Genomic DNA, 16,932 nt, shown 5'->3' on the forward strand with positions numbered 1-16,932 from the left:
TTTTTTTTTTCTCACACGTTTGCAAATATGACATTACTTGTTAAAGGTTATTAAAGTCCATAACCTCCACCCCAACTCCCACCTCCACTAGTGCCATCCCACCTCACAGCTTGTTGCCCCAGCTGCTGGCTGCTTCGCCCTCCCTCACTGGCCCCCCCCCCCCATGCCCCTGCTGTTAGCATCTGCTAACTGCTTCTTTTGGTTGCAACTAAAGCCGTATGTCTTGAACCGTATACTTCATAGGATTGAGAGGTTTGTTATTTTAAGCCGGCAGTGATGCGGTTGACCTATTCCTCATTTAAATCTGGTTGCAGCTATTAGTGATTGCTGCATTTGTTTTATTTCATTGACAACTAAATTAATTTAAATGTCGTGCTGGGAGGTAAAAGTGTTTTCACTACATTTGATGCTCTTCAGAGGCACGGTGGCTCTATGGCTATGGTTACAGTCTGTGCTTCGACTCATCCCCGTCGGTCTCACCTATCTACTACATATCTATATCCTCCAGAATACCTTTTATTATTTCCGTTTGTCCGTCCTCTGCCTTTGTCTTTCTGTTTGCAGCCCAGCCGTTGTCCCTCCCTGCAGCCCACGTTCAGTCTGGATTGTCTGTCTGCTCCTTCGCCTCGCCACCATTGCCATCAAAACGAGCGCTTTGCCTCACAGCTTTCCCTCTGCTTTGGAAACCCTCATCCTTCGTCTCCCTTCACCTCTTCTCACCAACCCACTCCTCCACTCTACTCATCATCTCTGCAATTTCCCCATCACTTTTCCTCTCCTCCCCATCCTCAGCCTCAATCGCCTCCTCTTCAAAGTATCCCTTTCTACAATAGCTCTTTCTCTCAGTACAGCACTAAGTTCAAATCTCAATCCAAAGCCTGCTTGTCCCTACAGTCAGAGACTAACTTCTACCAGCCACCTCACAGCAGTTCAGAGAGCCTGTCCAATGGCAGCTGCCCCCACAAGACAAATCCCCCTACTAACAGCCACCTGCTCTGCTCATCCCAGCCAAAGTCAAACAACTCACACTCCCATCCCTGGCACCCGCTCCTTTACCAGTCTAGTCCTAACCTTAACTCTCTGCCCCACAGATTGACACAAATGTGTCCCCACACCCTCCAAAACATCCAGCCCAAGTCAAACTCTAATCCTAAAACCCTGCTGTTGCGCAGTTTTCACAGTAGCTGCCAAACTAATCCCAGTACCCCAGTCCAACCTGACGCAGACCCCCAGCACCAGCACCCTGCTGTGCAGTCATGTGGGAGGCCCCCGCTGGTCTCTCCAGCCCCCCTCTCACTACCCTCTGCCTGCACCCTGTCCTCCACTCACCACCATCCACTCGGTGGAATGCCAAGCCTCCCTGTAACCACCAGTACACCTTTTCCCGTCTCTTGCTCGGAAAGACACACGTGTAGACCCTTGAAGGCAGGTGGTGTACGGTTAAACTGCACTTAAGCTGTGTTTAAATAACTTCAACTTGTTGGTCTTTATCAAAAAAAGTTGCAACATTCAGGATTATGACACCTTTGATAAAGGTCCACGGTCAGTTTTAAATATTCATAACTCAATAAGCAATAATTAAAGTACAGAATAAAATCGTATCGGTTTCATCAGGACTGTGTGGCTGTGGTTTGGTGACATTTAGTTGATAGTTGCCTGGCAACACAAGCAAACAACACAACAATTGTCATCATATCTTGATTAAGTTCGGCCCACTTTGAACCAGTTATGTAAACACAGACAGTACAGAGCTTATTTCACTGAAATTACCAAAACATTTCCAACTTTAGGAAGAAACCTGTCTGTTCATCTCTGGCCCCTTTGCTCATAATAATAATAATAACGCCATTGAGCAAATTATGTTTTCAGGGTCCTTTTTAAAGTTTTACTTCCTTTGATTAATACTCAGCACTCATTAGACATGTGGTCGGTCACTATCCCTCTTCTTTCTGTACGTCCACCACATGACAAACTAGGTTAAAGAAGCCCAGTGTCAGCTACGCAGTTTGACAAATGTTGCAACATTTTTTTGATGAATGGATTCACAAACTCAATCCAATCTTTATGTCAGTCCTTAACTGAGTGCAGTGATTTTTAAACCGATGCTTGCCAACACCAGTGACTGCAAATGAGCATGTTTGTTATTGGCATGCTTCCTTTATGTCGTACATGCGGTTGAATGTCCTCTGTTGTGATTGAATATTTTTGTTTGCCTCAGGCATTGTGTTGATGTGTCCTCGGATTATTGCACCCTATTTCTAGCCTGCTCAGGATGCCCGTTATAAATCCCAAATCCATTGGCTGACATTCAAACCCATCGACCACACGTGGCCTTAGATATAGTTTATCAAGCATAAGCAAGAAAGCAAATATTCAAAGAATTGACACCAAAAAACAATCTAGTCGTCTGCTTTTAAATGTCACTGGATTTAAAATGAATTTCAGATGTTGGAACCCAAAGTTCAGAACTAATGCTGTTATGTAATGCAACAACTTTTCCACTCCCCAGGTCCGGGACTCAGCCAAGTTCAAGAGGAAAGAGCTTCAACTCTAACATATAGTGTAATTCAATATAACGCTGTTGGTCTGCATTCTGTCCCGAACTCAGTCACATTGAATTATTTATCGGTATTCTGCTAAAGCTTCCTAGGATTGAGACAGTAGCTATAAATACATAAAGAGCTAGCTTAAGGCCCGTCTCTGCTGAAGCCTGTTTATACAGAGCTGGCCTTCTGTCACCTTGACCTAGTGCTGGCCGGTAGTGTTACCCACCAGCTTGTTTTGGTAGGTGACCCTGTTTTTATAATGAGCGTTTTGTCCTCCCGCTGAGCTTTAACATCACCCCACCTCCTACATGTAGGCTTCTGCTAAGAATTATGACTTTCAACGCCGGGAACCTTTACAGCAGCCAGAATAGATTCCTGTTGGAAGCCTTTTTTGACTGCACTGTGACCTGTTTTGGTGATAGATGAGTCTGTGTGGGAGTCGATGGATTGTGCCTCAGAGGGAAAACTAAATCTTAATTACGCTGTGCCACTCGACATACCTAAAATTCTTCCTCACAGACGTTTGTCTCACAACAAGTTTATTCTAAGAGCTACAGTGTGTCCAAAATGTACTGCCCTAGAATGGTTGCATTCTTTTAAATTGCACAATCTGCTTAAAGATAAGGAACGATAAATGTCAAATACATGAGATGGTTTTTTTTTGTCAAGCTCTCTGTTTCCAAAATTGCTTCTCTTACTACCCAAAAGACACTTTGCATGCTTTTCTTCTATCTCACAACATTTACTTGACCCAACATAACCGTGCTAGTCTAAAGTAGTTAATTTTGCCTACATACCGGTGGCTGGAGATTTTTATGTCACTAACACAGCCATGCGTTTGTATCAGATGAGAAGCAGCTCATGAAAGGAGGTTGTGGCAAACAATTTTTATTTTTTTTTTTAAAACAGCTTTCATATTCTCCCCAAACGGAGCTGTGAAAAAGCAGAAACGGTTGTAATGCTTGTTGCCTGCAGCAGGTGGCACTAGTGTCAACATTGCATCGGCTTATTCTCCTTGCCAGTAGATGGCGCACATTGATGACGCATCTATTGGTGTAAACTGCTTCTGCTGTTACTTGTTTTGCCAATAAGTGGCGAGCTGGCACTGCAGTATGTATTTGGTCATTCATCCAAAAGTCTCCAGATAGTAACCAAGTTCTATCTTACTCTGCTTTGACCATCCTGTCTCATTAACGCCACCTTCCAGTCTGTCTGTCTGTTGTGTTTATCTTTCCATTTTTAAAATGGGTATTCCCCGGGAAACCTCCCTCTACATGGATTGGCTACCACAGGGCTGCAGATTTAAACTTCCAAGATATCATTTGTTGTTCTTGTTAAAGGAACCCCGTGTCCTTCCATGTGTGAGCATGTTTACAACATGCTGTACGTTTCCCTCGCTATCTGCCGGTCTGAGAGCTTTTAAGGCTCCTGTTTGTCTCGTCCTCAGTTTCTTTGTCTTGTCTGCTTCTCTTTGTCCTCCCTTCCTACTGTTTTTCCTTTTCTCTTTCCTTGTCTCCCTACCTCCCCGTCTTTCTTTGCTGTCTGTTTCCTTCTCTGTGTGTCTGTCTTGCTGTCGGAGGTGTGGTCCAGAGAAAGCTACTATGAGAGACTGTGGAAGGTAGAGGTTACAACACTGTTGTGTTAGAAATGAGCTCTGTGTTAGAGAGATTTAAATCATGAAGACAAATGTCTCCAGTCATTCTAAGAGGGGAAACTGTTTCAACTTTCGACCGCTTCATCTCAACAAATCACAAGAGAAGAAACAAGGATGTGGGTTCACCAAGCACTTCTGTTTTTAGCTACTAGTGCCCAGCAAAGGAAAATAAAAGAATAGAGATGAGGAGCAGACTCACTCTCCTCTACTAACTTATGTTCCTTTAGCCAGCAGCAGAAGCTCAGATTTAAAAGTCTTTGTTTCTCTTTCTTTTTCAGATGTTTTCAACAACAATACTTCATTTTTTCCAAAAAAAAAAAACAGTGCTTGAAAGAGAGGTCTTTGGTGAACGCGCAACCATAACACTCTATTAACACACCTGCATCACATCTAACCAGAGGTCCCAGTAGTCCAGCAATATAACATAGTTTATACAGGGAATCCATGGATCTCGCCAGTTTAACTAACAGCTTGCTGGACTTGCAGCCCAGTGGGTGTTTCCTGTTTTGAATGACAGCTAACCCAGCCACACAAACAGCTGCGAGGGGTTTGTGTGTTGATTGTCTGAATGACCCGGTGTCCCGTCTTCTAACGTTCAATTTGTGGGGGGTGGGGGGGGGGGAGATGAACAAACGTTTTTCTATTTCTCAACGTCTGCCCTCTTCTCTCTGTCTGTCTGCAGCCTAGTAGACCAGGCTATCCCAGTCCTCGCTCGAGTGAAGGTTTTTATCCCAGTCCCCAACATCCTGGACACTACCAGGTACGTAGACACGCTCCACTCACTGCTCTTTTGCTGCTGATGTGCTTGGTATATAGTTCAAATTCAAATATGTCTTTTTATTAGACTAACAGCGTGTCTTTTTCCCTGTCCTGTCCTTCCTCCCTGCATCAGATGGCAGGGTACCCCGGCCCTCACACGCTCCCCTCGGTGCCCAGCGCCCTGTACCCCCCACAGGCTGCGATGCTGGACACGCACCACGCGCACACACACCCCCGCCACCACGTCCACACACACTCGCACGCACAGCACCTTCCCCATCCACATGGGCACGACATGGCACTATGGGGCTCTGCGATGGAGGTAGGAGACCAACTTCTAACTCAAACACACGCAAGTATTCACACACAGGTGTGCTGTGTTGTACACCGCAGGTTACTCTTCTAGCTCGCAACCATTCACACTCAGTCAGTCACAGTTCAAAATAAAAAAAATAAAAAGTCTGTTTTTTGGTGGTTGAATATTATTGAGATCCTTTTTACTTTTTGTCGGTTGGGGCTACAGGCAAAATCTACCCACCTTCTGTCCATCTTTGTGGACGTATTGTGAATGAAAAAGTACCACCTGCATAACAAGTCCAGTCCACACATTTACACAATAATCCTGATTATTAAATGGTACAACTCAAAGGTCCATTGACACCCATTATTATCAGTGTGTGTGTCCATCATCTCAGTTCAGCCTCTCATCAGTCTGGTGTGTGTGTGTGTGTTTCTCTTCATCTGTGGCTGTGCGTGTGTCCTTGTGTTGGTGCGCATGTCTGTTGCAATGCTTGTCTTTTATTGCATGCTTGTACTTGTGTGTGTGTGTGTGTGTGTGTAGGACAGGGCAGTAGACATGCAGCAGTGTGTAGGCCAGCAGTGCCTGTTAATGGAGGAACAGCTGATGATACAACAGCAGCAGATGGAGGAGGACCAGAGGTGGCTGGAGCAGGAGGAAAGGCTGCTGGTAACACACACAGCACACACATTGGAAAACACACTCACAGATACAGCTAATCAGTAAATATAACTTCAGATTTCATTTCATACACTGTTCCCTATTAGTGGCTTGATATTGCCACTATAACATTTTATACATAAAGGTTTTTCAGAGGCAGCTAAACAATGGTTTGCTGATGTGTTTCTGCCAGTTAAACTTAACAACATTTCGATTTTTTTAATGTTCCTTCTAATAAAATGTAAGACCAGTTTCATTCTAAACATTATAAAACAATGGAGTGTACATATGTCTCTGCATCACCAGGACAATGTTACTGCAGAAAAGTGGAACGTAGAAAAATAGCTCCATTTTAAGACACCCGAGTGCCTTTATTGTGTGAGTTTGTTACGCATGGTACAGTGCTTTATTGTTATCCGTAATGCAAAGCTTACTTAGTTGCCATCTTTGACTTGCCAGTTGTGTTGTGAAAGTATTTTTATTTGGTTCCATGATGCATGTCGTCGTGTTTTTGTAAATTTGTTGGAGGACTGGGTTCTATGTTTCGTTTTTTTACTCGATCGATTGGATATGATCAGAGCGCTTGTTATGCACACGACCTTAGTCTCTAAATTGGAGCATTACATTACTATTGGAGCCATAGCATCTCAATAATTTGTGACCAGAGAGCAAATACAGTTGGTTTTGCCGTTACCAAAGACAAAAAACGTTTTAAATTGGATGCGATTCTCAACCCAATTGACTTAAGCTCTGGATAGCATTTCTCCAGTGGTATATACAAAAATATCTACCAAAGAAAAATGCAGCTTTGTGGCTCAGTCACTGATCTTCTGGGATACATACCCCCCCAAAAAAACGTGTATTGTATTTCTTATTCATACTTTCTATTGAGAAATTCAACTCTCCTGCTTATTTTTAGCAGTGGAGCAGCAACTGGTTGTGAGTTATCAGTAAATGCATCACTATTCTAGTAAAAATCTCACGCTCAAAGATAAATGAACGCAGTGTTTGTTGATGTCTGATAGAGCTAGTGCAAAAATGAATACATGTGATGGAGACCCTCTGACACAAAGACGAGAGAGGAGGAGGAACATTTCATGCAGCATGCATATATCTGGGAACACTGATTGAAGGAGCTGTCTGGGGTTTTTACTCAAGAATTTGTGTGTGCGTGTGTGTGTGTGTGTGTGTGTGTGTGTGTGTGTGTGTGAGAGAAAAAGAGAGAGAGTTGTAGGCAGGTGTGGCCTGTGTGAATTCCAGGCTAATGATAGGCTTAGACAATCTGACAGCCCAGTCAACAGTCTGTCTGTGACCCACAACCACTGACTGACAACACACAAGATTACTGAAAAGCTGGGAAAGGCGTATATTTATGTGTGTGTGCGTGTTGGAGGCTGGCTGTTTTTTAACACTGTCACTTCAGGGAGGGGCGAGAACGAGGGGGGAGAAAGGGAGGAGAAAACAGGTTTGGGAGAGGAGGGTGGACGTGCTCACACACTGACGGCTCTTTGGCAGTGTGCTCCATCCCTCCTCCTCCTCTCCTTCCCTCTGTCCATGCGTCAGAGTCGGATATAAGTGCGCTGGAGGCAGGAAGCTGGAGCTGAATCGGGAATTCTTGTCCTGATGAAAGTGCTGGAACAGAGTAGTAGACAGACAGGCAGGCAGACGGAGCTATAGAGAGAGATACAATAAGATCAGAACCAGATAGCAACTCAGACAAAACACCTCAAACAACTTGGACTCAAACGATTCATCAGACAACTTTGATGAACTCAAAGGCAATGCTGGTCTTCAAGTCCTGTCTTGGAAAACTGGTAGGCACGGATGGGTGTGAGGGTTGTTTGTGTGAGGTTTTATTATGCCGTCGCGGTTGCTGCAGTGTGATTCGGGGGTTAAATGTCAATCTGAGAAGTTGTGCCTCTATTTAAAAAAAGTTATTTTGTGTGTAGGAAAACAAGTCCTGCACTTGTGTATCCTGCAGCTTTGTACAATATGTTCCATGCAGGGAGACTGGATGTGTGCGTTGATTTAAAAAAGAAATTGTGTAGCTTCACTGCTATGATTCACTCATTCATTTCCTCATTTACATAATCATTGTAAGAGTTATGATTAAACTTGGATTTTGTAGAGTCAGTCACTTGCACAGGGTATAAACTGCCCTTTATTTACTAATTACAGAGTGCTTATTGCCATGTATTCCTACAGTAATATGGCTGTATATGGCAGTCCTTTGATGGGAAAACATGTTTCTCTAAACCCAGTAAATCAGTAAATTTACTGGTTTAAGTGACTGAGTTTGCACCAGTCTTACGACAGCATGTGATTTACCCAGAGCTGATGGGATGCCATGAAAGGGTATTTGCCTCAGGGAATATCCCAGGATTCAAAATCAAACACTGCTCGTAAAGGCACAAACAGAAAAGCAACGGGACTTATTGTTCATTGGAAAAAGCAATTGCAAACATTTTGCATAACTGTGAATACAGAACTTGTCCGTCTCAGTGAATCTCTAATTGACAGCAAACTAAAGTGAAACCAGCCCAAAACTTACTACTATATATATATATATATACTATAAAGTACTGAATGGAGATATCATTTTTATGTTTATGTGTGTGTATTTAGAAACCAGACTCTAGAAGTTCTAGAGGGAGTCTGGACAGAGAAGACGGTGGACTCCAACCACCGGTAAGTTACTTTCTGCAGCTGTTTTCTGTCTCCATCCATCTCACTGTTTGTTGGTGTTCTTCATACATGCAGCAGGACAACGGCAGTGGTTCATAGGCTCATTCGTAAAGAAATACATTTTGACCAAAGGGAGTTGAGGTATTTCTCCTGAATGAACTGTACTTCACATAACTTTCACTCTCAAAATCACAACCATCTCCCACTCCCACCGCATCAAAAAGGGAAGTCGTTTTTCTGAACCGTTTGTGTTTTTAGGAGAGGATGCTGTCCGATGAAGACAAATGTTGACGGAGGTTCACATTCTTGGTTGGACTCGCTGCAATTGGCTGCAGCATGTGTTTGTTTTGATTAGAGCTGAGGGCATTGATCCAGGGACAGGAAGTGACCTGTCAGAGGTTGGGTCAGCGACGAGGGGTCAATGGGTTCCCACAACATCGCCAGTTATTAATAGAGCACTGTACCGAGAAAAGAAGCAGCCATCTTTATTCTTCGGTCTGTCCCAGTGGTACTCGCAGTAACTCAGCATGCTGGTGGTTTGTAGTTTACTCTAGTCTGTCCATTGATGACACACCTGAAAGTACGTGTGCCGCTTTAACAGGATGATGTTTTAGACATGTCTTGTGGTTGCCGATGTAACATAAATGTCCTTAAAGTCATATTTCTCAATTGTAGAGCTGAAACGGTTAGTTGAATAGTCTATTAATGATTCGTCATGAAGTCAATGCTATACGTATGTACCCATGTTTATAGGTTTTAGTCTCCTGACATTTTAGAGAGCCAATGATTAATTGTTTACTCAAGAATGTAATAATCTCATAATAAGGAAAATATTCATTAGCTATCACCACAGTCACATGGTGTGCAACAATATCAGGGTTTTTGAAAGAAGACATCCTTTCTTTGTTTTTCACTTTTGTGAACATAACAGAGTTAACCGCATACTTCTTTTTAATTGAGCACTGGGGTGTAACTGAAACGATTTACAGCCGCAGATGCACATTTCCACTCGCACCACAGAGTGGTGGTTACATGCAGTTGAGACGTCTAAAATAGTTTCACACAGGAGGTATTGAAAGGTAACTTCATCGCTTGTTCTTTCCTGTAATTTTGTTTTTAAGAGAAACTGGAGTCGTTGTGTCTTTCTCGAAGCATTTCTGTGATTAAGTTGCTTCCCCTCAATCTCAATTATGTTTCATTCTTGATGCCAGCAGAAGTTGTTTTAGCAGTCTGAAGTCGCCATGGGCCAGATATTTCTGTCTCTGTAATTCATCTCTCTGCTTGTCCTCCTCCTCCCGTTGAATGGCTGTGGTTTGTGGTTTTAAAAGCTCCCGTGTGTGTGTGTGTGTGTGTGTGTTGCTGTAGTAGAGTATTTTGGGGTGTTGGTGGTTGTCAGACCACAACACTCTGATGGCTTTCAAAGCCCTCTGTTCTGTTTTCTCACACAGAAACAAAACAACAGAGATTCAGTAATAATACAACAAAGTAAATGTATAACATGTCTGGCACCACGAGAGAGTTTCGTGGCATCATTTTATGCTCACACAACCATCAAATCATAAAGACATGCTGCAGGATTTTATCTGGTTTTGAAAGGGTAGCACTAACAAAGGAAATGTTTTTTCGGGACAGAGTATTTTTTTTAACATCAGCAACACAGTGCTAGACCACACGCCTCAGAAAACAGAAACAAATTGAGACGCCCTGTCATGTGACAAGTAAATTAAATAGGGTTCTTCAGAACCAGCCGGTGGTTTTTGCCTGTGAAGTTCCAATTTCATGTGAAGCTTCTGATTACATGTGTGACTGAGCACTGGCTAACCCAGTGTTTTGTTGTTGTGTTTGTTTGTGCAGACAGGAAACCAGCACATATACCAGCCCGTTGGAAAACCAGGTAATAGTCAGGCCGGTAACCGTCTGTAATTACATACAACCGCTATTGTTTTAATCTGTCCTCTTTCTGTCTTTCTTAATCTCCCAAAGTATGCAGTTCACACGTATACCATTACATAGCTCTGTCTCAGGGTGAGATAGAGCTATGTACTCACCCTGTGTATACAGACGCTGTCTCTCCCACTACCAGCAGATTGAGTGTCAGTCTGTGTTCGTCACTGTCTGCTTGCAGAGTTTACGGTCTGATGCCACAATGGGACAGATCAGATTGTGAACTCTGCAGCCAGTGAGCAAACTACACTGTGTTCATATGGACTCAGACTGCAGGTCAAACTCAATATGTTGTGTGCTCGAAGTGTGAATATGCTCACCGTGCAGGCAGCCGAATACAGACGAAACGGAAAAACAATCGGCTTAAAATAGTTTTACATTTGGGAGATTTTGAGGGACAGTTCACAGTTTTTTGTCATCGCACTTCTGTTTTCATCATTGACGTGTTTATTGTCATGTTGAGCTGAAACAGTTAGCTGATTAGTCAATCGAGAGATAATTGATTGGCAACATTTCTTTAAATAATGGAGTCATTGTTTCAGATGTTAAATAAAAACGACTTCTCAAATTCAAGGATTTAAGAAGTGTCTGAGTTTTATATCATTTTGATTTGATTTAGGATTTTAGACTTTTTTCATAGACATCTATTAATCAATAATCTTTAGCTGGAGCGCCACACTGACGACGATACTGATTTGAACTATCACATCATTTGCTGTGGTACTTTGGTCCCTCAGCAAGAGAAGAATGAAGGATGTAAAAGTACAATTTGTCCAGAACTTGTATGCATGAGACTGTAAAACTGCGAGGAGAAATCATTTTCACTTCTATGTGTTGTTTCCTGCAGAGCATGCAGCGCCCCCAAAGAAGCCCCCTCGACCTGGAGCACAGGGCCAAGTGGGCAGTCTGTCCTGTCTAAATACGGGAGACAGTTACAACGATGGAGTGAAGGTGCAAACACTCGTACAGTAACGCACACAAACACACATAAAAGACTTGCACACAAACATGCTAATGCATAATAATACACAGAAAAACCTGTACACACACAGACAAGGGTACGTTTACTAAATATACGGGTTGCATGTTTTCAATGCTTTAATATTTTCCTTTTATCTTCTTTTCCTGTGGCTACTCCCTCTCTCCTCCTCCTCCTCCTCCTCCTCTTCCTCCTGCACTCTGCCTTACTGTCGACCTCTAGCCCTGGCGGGTAAGCAGCACACTGTCTGTGTGTGTTTACTGTGCGTCTTGTCTGCTAGTCGATCTCACCCAGATTCTTTTGATTCCTTCATCCAATCAGTTCTTCTATTTCTCTGTCCAACAAATCAAATTATGCATGTTTTGATATCAACATAAAACACATTTATTTCAACCTTCTGTTCCCTTTGTGTGGATACCAGTCAGTTTTCTAGTCTGCACAAAACTAACCTCCAAATCTTCATAGTTGTGTTTGTTGTCTTATACTAACAGTATGTATGTACCCCTCTCTCACACTGGACACTATTTTACTTTAATCACACTAGAAAACAACTAATGAAGCAGTGTTCAAGGCTTGAGGAGGGATCCCTCCTTTGTTAACCCAGTCTGACTTTATTTATTTTTAATTATATAAATTTATACCAATATGTTACTGCCATCTAGTGGCCACAATGGAGAGCTACACGTAACATTTTGTGTCATAGATCATTTACTCATTAATCTACTCATTTTAGTTTTTTGTAAATCGACGGCGCTCAGCAGTTGTGTTCTCTTCTGTTCATCTTAAACTGTTTTATCTACTCGGCTATTTAAAAAGCAGTGTGTTGTATGTTTTGTATGTCTCTATAATCATGCAGGATATATATATATATATATATATATATATATATATATATATATATATATATATATATATATACACGTTTTTTTTTTATTTTTTTTTTTTATCAACATAGTCTCAGCTCGTTCTCGTGTCACCCGGGTCTCATTCAGTCTGCCAGTCACTCATTGCTTCTTTTTTTTTTTTTGTGCTCTCTCATCATTCAGCTGCAGCCCCAAGAGATAAGCCCGCCCCCCACGGCCAATCTGGACCGCTCCAACGACAAGGTGTACGAGAACGTGACGGGATTGGTCAAAGCCGTGATCGAGATGTCGAGCAAGATTCAACCGGCTCCTCCAGAGGAATACGTTCCCATGGTCAAGGTAACCGAGGCTCAGTTATCCTCTCTTGAGCTGCAAACCTTGACCTTTAAAACTTGAAAGCATCACGCTGATTACTGCTGTTCTATTTAGCACAGCTCTTCAGAGGGCTGAATTTAAATACTCCTTTCACATGAATCATTTCTGTTAACCAGACTCCACACATCTGACATTTTTATTCTCACTCGATGTTGCTATTAAATGTAGCTATTTAGTAATTGAAGTCCTCACATGAGGGCCTTTGTCTTATACTTTTATCTTTATTTCTCCACACTGATTATATCTTTCTGTGTAGGAAAAATTACTTAATTTCGAATCTAAATCTGGTGTTTTCTAAATCACTTTATGATTTATTTATTTCTATAAGTCTATATGTACAGTATTTTTTTCACCGTAATGTTAATTATTCCCTAATTTCCCATTTGTTTTGAATAATTTTGATGCTAATCTCAGTAATACGGTGTGCGTGTTTCAGGACGTGGGTCTGGCGTTGAGGACGTTATTGGCCACAGTGGATGAGACTCTACCACAACTTCCAGCCAGTACACACAGAGAGGTAAAATCACACACTTGTGTGTGTTTTTATTATCTATTTTGAGTCGTGTGAAGTCAATTATGTTTCCTTATTTTCATTGAATGTTGATAAAGGATTTATATTCATACTAGCATCCGTTGACGTTGGTATTTTATCCTACCAGATCGATATTTAACACTCTGGTTTCCTTCAACAGATCGAGATGGCACAGAAACTTCTGAACTCTGACTTGGCCGAGCTGATTGGGAAGATGAAGTTAGCCCAACAATATGTGATGACCAGGTATGTTCAAATACTAACATTACAATATAGAAAGAATAGTTTTCATTGACTTACAGTGCCTTACTTTTGGAAGACATCATGACGTTTTCGTCTAATAAACACCTACATTCTTACCTTGTATTTTATTACAGTTTATTTTATATATTTAGTGGGTGCAGTCAATCACAGGGCACATTATCATTCCTTTTAAGGACACTAACTAAAATATTTCAGTTAAAGACAAAGAAATAATATTTAGTCAGTGTTTGAAAAAAAGTCAAAAGAGTAACAGACAGAGTGTCTTATTTGATGCTGTCACAGGGGGGCGCCAAAGTCAGAGATCTTAAAATTGTACAAATAGAGGCTTTGATATTGTACTGCTCATCTCACTCGCTCATCTACCACTAGTACCAATCTGTATGCGTGATGCGGTGTGTATGTTTCTCGCTTTGTCCCAGTCTCCAGCAGGACTATAAGAAGCAGATGTTGACGGCGGCTCACGCTCTCGCAGTTGATGCCAAAAACCTTCTGGATGTCATCGACCAATCGCGGCTCAAGATGATGTCCCAGTCCCGCCCACACTAGCCCCGCGGACGGCGGAGCTGACCAACGGGAAACTGGTCTTTTATCATCACTTTGGTTACCGTTTAGCAATGGAGAATCATGACATGTGAGAGTTGTGTAAGCTGACTGCTTTACATCAAAGGAGAAAAACAACGACAACAGCCTGTGAAGAATCGTTAGATGTCGTATCCTTTGGGAGCCGAGGACGCCTCTCCACCACTGTGACTTTCCTAATACAAGAACAGAGCAAAAACACTTCCTGAATCGAGGACCTGGCAGCTTCTCTCTCTTTGGCCTGTAATATAATGACGAGAGGAGGAAAGTCAAAGAGGAAGTGTCGGGATTTTTAGAATATGGGTCTAGACCTCAGATGAGCCGGATTCCTGCGATCCCGGGATTAAAAGGTTTTAAAACCCTCCGAGAAGAAACACTATCATGGGTGTGATTAGATCTGGAACTGTCGACATCAGGTGGATTTGTCTTATCGGGATAACACTCTTAAGCAAAGCCATCAGAACCTGATCAGACTGTGTTTGATCTGCAGCATATCGGCATGAAAGTTCACTGTGGAAATGGACTCGGACGTCAGCCAGCAGCCATCATCAATACATTTGTTGATATCATGTGTCGTGACCCCTGGATGTGAACTTAATCCCCACATCCCCATGGATTCCTTTGAATGGGCAGATCAAACCACATGTTATCTGTTCAGCTCTGGTCACGTGCGTTGCTTTGATCGGATTCTTCAGCAAGGACAGTCACAGTAAAGACGCCGTTGGTTTGAAGAAGCAGCCTCTTCCATCCATTCCCGTCTTTCCTCCGTCTCACCGTGTTTTATTTATAGACTCAGAAATTGCAGAGGAGGAGAAGGAGGGCGAGACGGAGTGAGAGACGGGTATTAAAACTGGAGGACAGTCTAGCGCCGGTCTGCTGCCTGAAGAAAGAACACACTTTCCTTGCCTTTTTTTCTCTATTTCACACACTTTTCTTTTGTTTTCACTCTTCCTGTCCTTCGTGAAGTCTTCCTCAACTCCTCTCTGAGCCAGTTTTAAAGACTCCAAATGTGAAGAATCCAACTCTGTCCGGGTAAACACCGCAGACAGGAAACTCCCTTCTCTTTTCAGTTAACCCTTTTATCGGCTGGCTCCATGTTTCTTTGTGTTGGTTCAGCAGTCACAATCTTCTTCCTCTTTACTGAACACTTAGAATACAAGCAGATATTCAATCCCAGCACTGACTCTGATGAGCAAAAACAAAACAAAACAAACGAAGGTGGGTTTTGAGGATTTACTTGGTGTAACTGGATATTTCCTGTTTGTCCCAGAGGAAGAGAAGGACATCATGTCTCAGACTGGTCACTGAGCTTGACTGAGCCTATTTCTGTGAGGACAGTGTCTCGTCTCCTTTCTTTCTCCTCACCTACAGTCCTGATAGCGTTCAGTTGTTCCTCATACAAGACTGGTGTCACGCCTTTAACTGTCCCCTCACCCACCGGTGTCACGAAGTGAATTTACTGGGGAGACAAACAAACCTCACAACTGGAACCTCTGTGCTTTGAGTCCCATTTTTTGTCAGGTGTAACTCTTTAAATATGTCCCTCCAACCAACAGTCCCCAGGGACACACACACACACACACACACACACACACACACACACACACACACGTGGAGCCACATGACTGGAGCTTGTCCTGCAGACACAAAACACTGAACTGAAAATACAGCAGATCACACGTGTCTTTGTTAATAGTGACCCCACATGGAGTATGACATACTGCTATATGAAATATACTGGTGACTGTACTAGTATAGCATGAAATACAGGTATGGAGAAGAGCATATTTGCACTGCACCAAAAAAAACAAACCTAACTTTTTTTAACCCTATTTAACCCAGATTTGATTTCCAGGTTTAGCCAGCAATGAAACTTTCAAATATCTGGGTTTTATAGGGATTAAAAAAATGTAAAAAACAATCTATTTTATCTTGTCGTTGTGTAAATCGGCTCATGTTGGTATATTGTAAGCTATACTGGTGTGAATCACTGGTGAATTGTACAGAACTAGTACTAGTAAACACTGGTTTTTATTTTGTCTTCTGGGCTAAATCAGCCATCTTGTCAAATAGGAGGAGAAAAAAATGAAATAAAAAAAATGACGAAAAGGAATTCAGGCTGTCCACATCTTTTTTTATCCCTGATAGAGATTTATTTGAAAGCATTACATTTCAGGTTTTATATTATCAAGAGGTTTTTTTTATGTTAATGTTGGCTGTGGTCCATTTTATACCTCATTTTAATTTATTTTCATGAAGTATGATATTTAAGTTCTACAGGGAGTAGTTCCTCCTGTAAAGTAATTTCTCTTGTCTTCAAAACATCAACTTCAAAGGAGTTACACAGATTCAAATCCACTGTAAAACAAAAATGGTTTTCCTGGTTTCAACGTCTTAATGTTGTATCCGGAATAGAAATTATTTTTTCGTCTTTCAACCAAAGATGAGACTGCATCCCCTGATTGTGTCTGCAGGTGGAGGATTTAAGAGGCAGGTCATACTGCTGCTTAGATTATGATACACAGACCATCTTAAGTGGTTTCAGGCTGTAGTTTGGACATCCATTAGAATAAGTAAGCATAGTACAGCATGAATCGGATAGTGTTCAAGTTCCTGAGATTTCTCAGGAAGTATAATTATTAGAACATTGCTGAAAAACTGCATTCAGTGACAGTCAAAGCCATAATACATTATCTATGACGGCTTTTTAAATATAACGATCATCACATCATCACCACAGGGAGGTCAGGGTCCTGTCAACATATTTAATGTTATACTTGTGTACGGTATTGAT

General features: G+C 42.0%; 1 protein-coding gene across 1 annotated transcript in view; it reads left to right on the plus strand.

Annotated features, from left to right (window-relative positions):
* Positions 1-16,476, plus strand: part of LOC142969405 (focal adhesion kinase 1-like) — a 55,180-nt gene extending 38,704 nt beyond the window's left edge. The window contains exons 24-34 of the mRNA XM_076109281.1: positions 565-1,425; positions 4,883-4,960; positions 5,093-5,281; positions 5,801-5,926; positions 8,543-8,605; positions 10,457-10,496; positions 11,394-11,497; positions 12,572-12,727; positions 13,200-13,280; positions 13,456-13,541; positions 13,979-16,476. Coding sequence (XP_075965396.1) covers positions 565-1,425; positions 4,883-4,960; positions 5,093-5,281; positions 5,801-5,926; positions 8,543-8,605; positions 10,457-10,496; positions 11,394-11,497; positions 12,572-12,727; positions 13,200-13,280; positions 13,456-13,541; positions 13,979-14,105 — 1,911 coding nt within the window. The 3' untranslated portion in view covers positions 14,106-16,476. The remainder of the gene's footprint in view (positions 1-564; positions 1,426-4,882; positions 4,961-5,092; positions 5,282-5,800; positions 5,927-8,542; positions 8,606-10,456; positions 10,497-11,393; positions 11,498-12,571; positions 12,728-13,199; positions 13,281-13,455; positions 13,542-13,978) is intronic.
* The last annotated feature ends 456 nt before the right edge of the window (positions 16,477-16,932 follow it).

This window comes from Anarhichas minor, unplaced genomic scaffold (assembly GCF_050575085.1).
Source record: "Anarhichas minor isolate MPS153535 unplaced genomic scaffold, ASM5057508v1 ptg000041l, whole genome shotgun sequence".
In the NCBI taxonomy this organism is placed as follows: Eukaryota; Metazoa; Chordata; class Actinopteri; order Perciformes; family Anarhichadidae; genus Anarhichas; species Anarhichas minor.